The sequence below is a fragment of the Haliotis rufescens genome, unplaced genomic scaffold (assembly GCF_023055435.1).
Source record: "Haliotis rufescens isolate VD_foot unplaced genomic scaffold, xgHalRufe1.0.p SCAF_26, whole genome shotgun sequence".
Classification (NCBI taxonomy): Eukaryota; Metazoa; Mollusca; class Gastropoda; order Lepetellida; family Haliotidae; genus Haliotis; species Haliotis rufescens.
This window is the reverse complement of record NW_025963957.1, coordinates 5377460-5389035: the sequence shown is the minus strand read 5'-3', so window position 1 is coordinate 5389035 and position 11576 is coordinate 5377460. Positions and strand designations below refer to the sequence as shown.

General features: G+C 41.0%; 1 protein-coding gene across 1 annotated transcript; it reads left to right on the top strand.

The window, feature by feature from the left end:
* Window positions 1–288: 288 nt before the first annotated feature.
* LOC124147373 lies at window positions 289–10847 on the top strand. The gene is made up of 4 exons (XM_046518073.2): window positions 289–466; window positions 844–921; window positions 9109–9179; window positions 10153–10847. Exons 2-4 carry the CDS (start codon window positions 919–921, stop codon window positions 10544–10546), a joined length of 468 nt encoding a protein of 155 aa, XP_046374029.1. The 5' UTR covers window positions 289–466; window positions 844–918; the 3' UTR covers window positions 10547–10847.
* Window positions 10848–11576: the final 729 nt, after the last annotated feature.

Genomic DNA, 11576 nt, shown 5'->3' with positions numbered 1-11576 from the left:
ATAGCAAGCATCGATCACTGGATTTTCTTTTCCAGACTCGACCAGACTTTACATGCTGACTTAACATGTCGTATAGCTGGGGTATTACCGAGTGTGGCATTAAACAAACAAACAAACAAACAGTATATTTGATGAATAAAACTAGGACGTGCATGTGTCATGTTTAACAAGTGTTTCAGTGCTACAACTTGCAATTCACTGATTGGTCTGCACAAGTGTTTTGATCAGTGTTCAACCCTTATTATATGCCCCACGCTGATTGGTCCAAATAGTTGTACGACATATACACAGATCAGCTGTCTCAAACACAACTTTGCCAAGGAAATAATAACGGGAAGTTACATTGGCGCTGTCATCAGCGATAAGTCTTGAATATGACGCAAGAACACTACGACAACAGTTGAACTATAAACCCACATGCAATCTTGCAGGATACACCACGCAGTGGGATCTGGTCAGTATTGAGGTAGGTCAATGGAACTGGGAATCTATGTTTGTTTTCGCAATCGTAATAGCTTTCAGTCGTAGTACACTTACAGGTTTCGCATGGCAACCTACTTATTTCGGAAATCGAAAATGCGACAGATAGTTTCACCATGCGTTTTTTATGAATTTATGTCAGAGCTACCAGTTACATGATATTTACAGGATATTCTGAGAATCCGTGCATTTCTAACAGTAAATAACAAATTGGTTTTTATAACTGAAAGACACTAACACTGAAACTCACAAGCTAATTTAATTTGGGAAATATGTTCTTTTGAAAAGATCTGCTATCATTAATGTTATCTAAGAATGCTTGAAATGTATGATACAATATATTTATATTTTTTCTGTTAACAGTGTTCTTTACGTGTTCGTCAGGATTACATAGGAACGTGAATGGCGCAACATCTTTAGGCGAGGGATCTACGCATAATGGTATGTGTAAAAGCGTACACTCAGCATGGGCGGATACAGTTTTTTTTTAAAAGGGGGGGTGCACAATTAAGATCTATTTATTGTCTTTGGTGGTAATTTATACCCCCCCCCCCCCCCCCCCCCAACCCCCATCTCTGTATCCGCCCATGCTCAGCTCGCGTATAACTAGTAAACATGTTGAGGCAGTCAAACGCAAGTGGGCGGGGTGTGGGGGTTGGGTGGGGTGTAGGGTTGGGTGGGGTGGTATGGGGGTGTTTTTTCGCATTGGTTTGGGTGTGGTGAGGTTATGGGGTGGGGGTAAGGTGTGTGTGTGTTTGATAGCAGTTTACTATATATACATGGGGATTCAGGGTTAGAATAGATATGGAGTTAGCCACATATATATCATACAGTATTCTGTTAGAAGTGCATTTCAGCCCCCATGCTTGTCACACGAGGCGACCTTATGGATGGGTGGTAGGGCTCGGTGACTTGGTTGATTACATGTCACTCTACCCCAAGGTTAGAGTCGTTGCTAAAAATACCAATCACTGATTGACTCATTATCGTCAAATAGAAGGAATTTTGCTTAGTATGGCGCTAAACAACAAAGAAACAACAAAAAGGAAGGTCACTGACCAATGTACAATATACGTAGTTCGTTGTTTACTACAATACTAACCTTAACATTTTGTCTGTAATTTTCGGGGTTTTGTGGGTCACCTTTACCCTTATAAAGGGGTTGGATAACACATAGACTGACCATTTTTCTGGGAATGTACCAATATCAAGAACCATGTTAAACAGTTTTATATAAATATCTATACAGACATTAATGGTGGTTGAAATATATTCATTAATAATAAAACAAAAACAAAAAAAACCTTAATATGTTGGTTCGTACTATCCGTTTATTTGTAATACCCGATTTCGTATAATCCGTAGTTGAATAAAAATTAATCTCTTGAAATATTTTTTTCGGGGCTGTGTAGATCTGCATAGCCTCCACTAGGAGTTCGTTTGTCAACATAAAGAATATTCTGTCATACAACGGCATGCCAGGCACCATAATGTGGGAGTAGATCCTGAAGTGGAGCAGGGGGTCGACGTTGATCACACTGGGGTTGATCACTCTGATCACATTGGGGAGCAGGGAGTTGACGTCACACTGTGGGACATCAATGTGATCAACGTTGATCTATGTCCATGCTATGCCTCATGTGACTGAGTTATTGTTAATAAGCGACACTAAATGTACACAATCTGATCCACTTGGCATTAACCCCATCTGACCTCCTCACTCATTCTTTCCACGTTAATGCCTCCTTCTCACTAATACCCTGACAAAAAAAAATCTTACGTGACTCAATATTCTATATGTTGATATACTTTTTTAGAAATATGTAAGGAAACAAGGCGAGAAAGTCACGGGATACACTTGTCCTCTTGAACTGACTCACATCTAATTATGACCTATTTCAATCAAATTAATTACTTCCTGCTGAAAAGGAACAAGTGGATTTCCCGTTTCACAGTCCATACAAAGAGTTCTATTATCCTATGTATGTCGAATAAAAATATTCAAACTGAGGGCACTTCACTAGCACATCACAAAATAACGGTTGTTATTCACTCTGTCACTTCTATTTTATCCAGATATCGGTCTGGTGTGTTCGGTTCAGAGTTTCCAACAATCAAGACTTGTCAAACTGTTCGTCATGAATCAAATACGTTTCCGTGTGGGGAATACGTTTCGGTGCCCGTGTATTCACAGGGGAAGTCTATTTTCATTCTATTGTCAATATATCGACATCGTCGTTTTACAAAACCGAAACCTTCGTAGTAGGTAATAATCACTTATAACACGCTGCCTGTAATTGAGCAAATCTGGGTCAGATAGAGGTTGCCGTCATGAGCACGATCCCCGCTAAAGACTACGATCCCGCATTGTAACCATCCGATCCTCATTAGCACGCTCTTATGACAGGAATGGGAACTGGGGGCCTAATGTACCCTACACTGCCCACGCCGGTATCCCAATAAATCTGATTTACAGAGAATATATGGAGCATTTGCGTGTGAGAGATTTCCATATTTTGTTCATACACAAACAACTCCTCGGTTTGTGTCGCGTGAGTTTCTCAAAAGTGGTAAACAGTCGACCTGCATCATTTCCGACACTCCTCCCCCATTACGCTGACACGCCGTGATACAACTAGAATACGCTTCAAAACGGCCTACACCCAACTCACTTAGCCCTTAAATCGTAAATCTTTTCCATCATTTTATTTCTTAAAGTGATCCACCAACGGTGGTACAGTAGCAAATGTTTCCTAACGTGATAATAATATATATTTAACATTTGTATTTTAGGATATCAGAAAACTGCGTACCCGGTATATTTATTTGAGATAAATTTGGATCTGGGTACACAGAAAGCTTCACATTTAAACAGATAGAATCCATCTTCTCTAGCCCGCGACATACACAGTTTGTTTGTCCTTAATTCTCTATCTATACCAAATCAGCGGCCCACTTTGATTTTGGTCACAGGTTCTGTTTCAGAATAATAAACTTGTTTAGATAGGAGAAGACGAAGACGTTTTCAAACGAAATATTTATAATAACACCCTTTTGAACTTTTTTTTGACGTCAGATCTCCAATTTTGATAGAACTAATATTTTAAAAACTTCTCTATCTGAGCAGTTAGCCACTTGCTTAAAACGCTATGTGGGTCATTAAATATATACTTAAGAGAGACCACAGTAATTAAATATTTCTTACCCAGGAGAGGCGGTCGGGTAGCCTAGTGGTTAAAGCGTTTGCTCGTCACGCCGAAGACCCGGGTTCGATCCCCGACATGGGTACAATGTGTGAAGCTCATTTCTGGTGTCCCCCGCCGTGATATTGCTGGAATATTGCTAAAAGCGGCGTAAAACCATACTCACTCTTATCCAGGCCTTTTGTTCATGGGTAGATACAAATTGCAAATAAACTTAAAAGTTGCGATAATTTCGGTGATACAAAGTGCATGCCAGAAATTAACTACCCGTTTACCTGCGTTTATCGATAAGGGTATTCCACCCAGATCTCCATCAACCATGTGGGGTTGCATTTCTAAGACCACTTGCCGAATATTTCCAATTATGTATTTCCGTATGACCACATTTCACAGCCCTATAATAATATTGGTAATATCACTACATTAAAAGCCTTAAGTAAACACGTTTTTGTAAGGCATTTAGAAGTGATGAAGGAGTAATATACTCCGAAACGTTGTTCCTCATAATAAAGAAGTTGACATCCATAACTTCTCTTCCTTAAGTAAATAGTCCAAAGGAATATAATAATTTCTACATTTTGAGAGAAGACAGATCATGGCTTTAGATGCACGCTATGATAAACTTGTAATTGTTGACTTGTAATTTCTTTTTCTACTGAATATAAAACCAAAAAAGGATAGCCTGCAGCTTTTGGACGGCCCGCTCCCTAAGATCAAAACTTAATTTTTTTCCAAGTTTAAGTCAAATTTCCAAATATTTCCATGTGTGCTTTCTCACCAGCTGCTAACACATATATTTCAACTGAATTGGCTTGGTGGCGATCTTTTATAGAAAGACAAGTTAACTTCGAAAGGAAATCAATCTGTGAATAGAAAGTAGGTTAAGATCATATAACGCCATTGGTTGATCGATTGGCAATAACTGGTATAAACATTACTTTATACCGACAGTAAAATCAAGTAATAGTTCACATATACTTCAGCTGCTATATTCCATATGATATCAAACAGTGATGAATTTTGACAAAATTCAACGTACAGACAAAAATGCCATCATTAATCACAGGTCATATTCCACAACCGGTTTAGATTTGTCAATATCAGGGAGACCTAGGGTCACTTGGTAATCATTGCAAATGGCTATTGTCCTGACAAATTTGCACCAAGTAATGAAACTAACAGTTTACCTGTCTGCTAACATGGTTTAATGATCCTGTTTAGTCTATAAATAGTCTGCATATACATTGTAACCCTTTTTACAGATAGATAATATATCAATTTCGCACAGGGCACTATAATTAAAGCGTCTAGATCTCACCTTGAAATAATCTAGCCGTCTTTAAGGGTTTATAGCCAGCACAATCAACTCATATAGAGATGAAAGTACACATAACTTAATTTCAAACTGCTATAAAACTGGGTTCCGCACATTAACTTTGACCTTGAGTGAGGTGTTTGAAGTCATTGCGGTCTATAGATATGTCATGCGCAGGTCATGCTTGATAGTCACCTTGAGGGGTCACACGAAGGGACATAGTCACGTGATGATGACCACAATACAGTCTTCACAGACCAAACAAATACAAAGTAGACAATTTATGGATAACGACTTCTTTGATGTACTATAAGAGCGACGTTCCGGTATCGATCCTCATCCCGTTGTCAATTTTCCGGTGTCCCCCTGCCGTGATGTTGCTGAAATGTTATTATAAGCAGCGTAAAACCTCACTCACTCACTCACTCACTCTACATTTTTAAGCGATACTGAGGATCCCTTGGGGGGGGGGGGCACCACAAATGGGCTTCACACATTGTACCCATGTGGGCAATCGAATCCGGGCCTTCGGCGTGTCGACCTTGCACCACGTTACGTATTTCCTCTGTCTACAAAATTTAGGGAGACAGCCCCTAATCGTCGACAGAAGCGGACGAATTGTACGGCTTGTCGTGGCGTCGGTCAATGCCGCCGCCCCACCAGCAACCACGTCTACAATAAGGAATCGCCGGCCGACTTCCTGGCTTTGTGTAAGTCACAGAGCAGGTCCCCGCTACCATTGGCCACACTGTCCCGGGGTGCGTTCTGCCACGCTATTATCAATCAGTACCCTTTCGACCAGTTCCACCCATCATCAATAAACATGGCAGCTGTCGTCTCAAACTTCATCCCTGAGTTTTGTCTTCCGTCTCCACCCTGAGCTACCATTCGAACGTAAAACCTTGGTTGACTGTAGCCCGGTACTTGTTTTGCACGTGGATGTCTGTATTTTACATAAGAAAATATTTTATGTGCCGAGTGAAAAATTACGTTTCTCTCATCGAGTGACGGGGAAAATAGTGCAACCGTTTCGTGACAGAAAAAGGGTCAGTTGTGCACTTTGTGATGAAAGCAAGAAACTTGTTGTAGGTTACGACATTCCAAATATTTTCAGACATGGGGGCCACTCAAAAATATCCAAAATGGCCGTCGTAGAGGAACGAACTTCTGGAATATCTTATTTGGACATGACCCACAACCTAAATATATAAGGAAAATTGAACAGTTTGGAATGTACTTTACCAACACTACATCTTAAAGTAAATCACAAGTAAGAAGAAATGAAAAGAAATATGCATATCTTTCTTCTTCAGGATATTTTTTAAGACAAGCATAATTAAAGCCAATATACTATACCAATATTGCATACTCATGAGATAGATAACAGAATATTTAATACAAAAGATTGTATTTATTGAAATATGCTTGTACATGGCTAATGTCTTAGTTGTCTAGTGACAATTAAATGTAATTACATTTGCAAAGTGGTGTACTAATCAATCAAATGGGGCACCCACAGTCACACCAACCCTCGGAGTTACAACTACATCTTAGAAGGTCTTGGTTTGGCTTAGGACGTTGTGTAGTACACATACTCGCCCATAGTTTGATACACTACTCATAGATAGCGCAACAATGGTGATCATGCTAAGGCCTTGTTGAAGAGGCATGATTTGTGACGAAAATTCAGAAGACGTTTTCGTTCCATTTGTACATGTACAGTTTGAGAGTGCGTCCAGAGTTGACATTGTTTGGGATGAGTACATCTCTGACAGTCTCAATCCACAGCAAGAAGCACAAGAGGAAAAGAAGTCAGATGTGCAACAATGGGTCGGATTTTGTCAATGATTTGCTTCCATGTTCAGATGAAGAAGATGACACAAGACTCTTTTATTTAATGTTGCCAGACAGAGTCATGGCAGGATTTTGATTCGATCAGTTGATACAGATGTCAATGTTCTGGCCATTGCACTGGAAGACAGAATAGATGTGCCTTACCTCTGGATAGCTTTCGGAACATGCAAACTATTAAGATGTTTGGCTGTTCATGTCCTTGCTAGACTCCATGGGCCAGGGGAAAGTCTATTCACTTCCCGCTTTTCTTGCAATTACAGGCAGTGGCCAGACATCCGTCTTTTTGCGCGAAAAGGCAAAAAATTCAATCAGAGTTAGAAGCACGGCATGTGTATGACAAGGCCACAGAGGCTTTCAATCACATTGGTGGTGTACCGATCAAGCAGGTTTTGATGAACATGATGTCAGTCATTCAGCGTTTTGACGGTTTAATGTATAATCGGGCCAGCATCTCTAGAAGAGTTGATGAGGCACGCAAAGACTCATTCACTGGGGAAGCTTGAACAATTGATTCCGTGCCTCCAACATCAGCTGATTTGTACCAACATGTCAAAAGGGTTGCATTTAAAGCTGGCCACTGTTGGAGTCGAAGTCTGGAGGCGGATACAGACCTTTCCACACCAACTGAGAGAGGATGGGTAATATCAGTAGCCTTTGTGGACTACACTACCACAAGTTTCTAAACCATGCCAATAGCTTCTGAGATGTTAAACAATTTAGATTGACGTCTAGATTGACGAGTTAAATAAGAAATTTACTGAAATGTAACGAAACAAACTACAAGAAGTGACATTTACTCCATAATGACCACATGCCATTACTTTGCCATGTCAATGTGTTACTCACGTAAAATTGAAGTCAACAGTTTGTGTACGAGCTCGACACTAAAAGGGAGGCAATTTGCGGGGAGGTAACTCTTGTGGTTCAATAGTTCCGTCAAAGTGTTATGTTTACTGCAGTGAAATATCCAGCGCTATGTGGCAACGCTCGTCCCCATACACCTAGAGCCACTAGATACATCCTACAGCAGCATAACATCATCACCATCATCACCATCATCACCATGATTTGAATCCCATAGCAAACTTGTTTGTCGAGATACTAAGACGTGTTAATGACCTCCAACCAGGGACGACAACCACAACGGAACTGAGAGCAACCTTTCTACGCATATTGGCCCAGATCCCCATGGCCTTCATCAACCGCCTGGTGCACGCACTCGATGGACTGAAGATGTGTCGCCATCATTAACGCTTGGGGGCATACGGGGTATATGGCTTTGCCCTAAATTGAAAACCCAAGTAAACATTGTCGACACTATGTTCGTGATCTGTGTAAAATCTTGACATTCTCGCCTGTTCCGAATTTTGTTAACAAATAGTGGTAGCCAATTAAAAATGTGTTCAATCTTATTTAATCATTACTATATATAAATAAACTCCCATATATATAAATACACTCCCTTTAGTACCCCATGTTTGCCTCAAGAGTTGGACCGCCTCTGTGGTCTAGTGGTAGAGGGGTTCGATCCCCGGACGTGTCATACCAATAGACATTAAAAGATACCTGTTGTTACCCTGTAGGTAACTGGTCGGCTCGGAGTCGAGTGGATGAGTGGGGCATTCATGTTAAACTGCGGCATGGTATCTCAGTGGGCAAGCACTAAAAACACGGCATTAGTCCGGAGTAATACGCACGCACGCACGCACGCGACTATATAATTGCAATAGTCTTGGACGCGACGCTAAATTCCAATTTACCTCACCTCAACTGAAACAGATCTTGGAAGGTCACACGCTGTTTCTTGAGGGCCATTGTGCCTCGATGGCATTAGTCCGGAGTAATACGCACGCACGCACGCACGCACGCACGCACGCACGCACGCATTTGGCTATATAATTGCAATAGTCTTGGACGCGACGCTAAACTCCACTTTACCTCACCTCACCTCAACAGAAACAGATGTTGGAAGGTCACACTCTGTTTCTTGAGGGTCACTGTGCCTCGATGGCGTGGTCGATGTTCTTCCTCTGTCACTTGTATGTCTGGTCCAGTCCTCGTTATTTAAGCCGTCGTTATTCTGATAGGATATTGCTGCCAGCGGACTTCAGCAACTTTCGCCCACTCTCTCACTCTTGATTCAGATGTTATGAGAACGTTTTTCATTATGTTTTTTTATTATTGGAATAAGAATTTGTCGGCAGCGAGTTTTTGTATCAATGCCTGTGTTTATCATTTGAGTTGTGTTGAACGCAGGTCTTCGACGTTGCAGCTGTTGTAGTCAGCGTCATCGTCCTCACGGGAGTGGTTCTCGTCATCGTCGCTGGGTACGTCAATTAGTTCTCTCCATTCGTAACATTTTGGACCCGTGAAGATTCCGGGGTAGAATAGTTCTTCAGTAACCCATGCTTGCCGTAAAAGGTGACTATGCTTGTCGTAAAAGGCGACTAACGGGATCGGGTGGTCAGGCTCGCTGATTTGGTTGATACATGTCATCGATCCCAATTGCGTGGATCGATGCTCATGATATCAATCACTGGATTGTCTGGTCCAGACTCGATTATTTACAGACCGCCGTCATATAGCTGGAATATTGCTGAGTGCGGCGTTTAACAACAAACCAACCAACCAACCAAATCGTAACATTTTGCTTCTATGTTTGACGATTGTAAGGTCGAACGAGTGGTTGGCCTTACAAGCCTAATCTAGAGTTGTGCCAAGATAATATCCGGCTATTCCAGTAATATAGAGATCCGGGTTCGATTCCACACGTGACATCGTTACAATCTGCAAGTCCAATTTCTTGTTATACTATTCTACGGTGAAAATTATTACGCTAAATGATGTTGGTATTTCATAACCAGGTTTTGATTATTATTTGGTGTATAATGTTAATACCACTCGAAGGCCATCGAGTGACGTGCTAAAGTTGATATTTTATCACCGGCAAGAAAAATCAAATGTTCAAAGTCGTCTAAGGCGCCGCAACTCGCGGTGCAGAGTTGCGTCCCTTGGGTACGCGTATGAGCGAGGGCTCGAATCCCGGTTCACTCCGATTACGTTTCTAGGTTTGTCAGCACCATACCTATGCTCATGGTTTTCACCAAGTGGTAAACATCAGAGACCTGCATCACTCAAGGCTTTCCTCCCACATTAAGCTGACATGCCGTGATATCACTGGAAAAAACTCTAACACACTCACTCACATTGGTTGTATTTTTTTAGACACGTCTTAGTATTTCACCTTTAAATATTTTACAATGTGTCTGTTACGTTTTATTTACCAATTATCTTCTCCAGACTGTGTACGAATAGTTGGTGCTGCCAAGAGAACATTGACCCACCCTCCGGCGAGAGCAGGATCCCCGTCGCAAACGATTACGTGAATATTAATCCTTCGAAAGCTGGGAAAAATACTAATCCTCCGAAAGCTGGGAAAAGTGAGAAAAAGGGGAAAAGTGGGAAAAACAGATTCTCTCGGGCGACTACAACTTGTGACAATACTGACATTAATGACGACCACGTGTATGAAGACGTCACCGCAAGGCGACCAAGCAAAAAGGAGGCTGAGCCATGCCGAGGTTACTTGTCCATGGAGGTGTTGAAGATTAACCCGAATCGCGACTCAAACCGAGCACGCACGTGTGAGAGACCAGTCAAAAGTGTCTACATCAGTGACGTCAATCTGCAGTAGAAGGATACTTTACTGTGGCATGGTCAGCAAACTGACGTTATGTGTGGTGGCGTGTGCTGACAAGAATATGAAACGGAATTAGATAGGAATTATATATTATAGGAATATAGGTGATTTACCTTTGATGGTTAAGTATTGGTAGGGTATATATCAATAAAAGTAAACGTTGATATAGATAATGTTCAAGAAAAAGATAATTGACTTTCACTTCAACAGTTTAAAACGTTCATGTAATTTCCAATTATATATATAATATACTACTCAAAAGAATTAAAGAACACCCGGGTATATATATATATATATATATATATATATATATATATATATATATATATATATATAGTTATCTGTCATGGCATAAGTTGTTTCTGTGTGGTCTACATAGTATTCCCGCTAATTGAAGCGAATCACTTTCTGTTAGATGAACAATGGGGGCGGTCAGGTAGCCTAGTGGTTAAAGCGATCTCTCGTCACGCCGATTCCCCAAAAGCATACAATGTGTGAAGCCCATTTCTGGTGATCCCTGCCGTGATATTGCTGGAATATTGCTAAAAGCGATGTAAAACCATACTCACTCACTAGATGAACAATACTGTACATGAATCAATTTGCATTCCTACAGAAATACTTAATATATTATTGTTGTAATTTACATTCTAACGTGAAGATTCCGGGGTAGAATAGGTCTACAGCGACCAGTACTTGCCGTGATAGGTGACTATGCGTGTCGTAAAAGTCGACTAACGGGATCGGGTGGTCAGGTTCGCTGACTTGGTTGATGCATGTCATCGTATCATATTGCATGGATCGATGCTCATGATGTCAAAGACTGGATTGTCTGGTCCAGACTCGATTATTTACAGACCGCCGTCATATTGCTGGAATATTGCTGAGTGCGGCGTTAAAAAACAAACCCAACCCAACCCAACCCACATTCTAACGTAACATAATCACGGAAGCATAATTATTAACAACAGTATAGAACAAATAAAACCTTGATCACTGATTATCAAGTGTTTATGTATGATAC

What these genes read in the sequence shown, in the direction of transcription:
- LOC124147373 (XM_046518073.2), top strand. An exon ending in GTTCTCGTCATCGTCGCTGG is followed by an intron (nt 9,180 to 10,152) that starts GTACGTCAATTA and finishes TATCTTCTCCAG; the next exon opens with ACTGTGTACGAATAGTTGGT.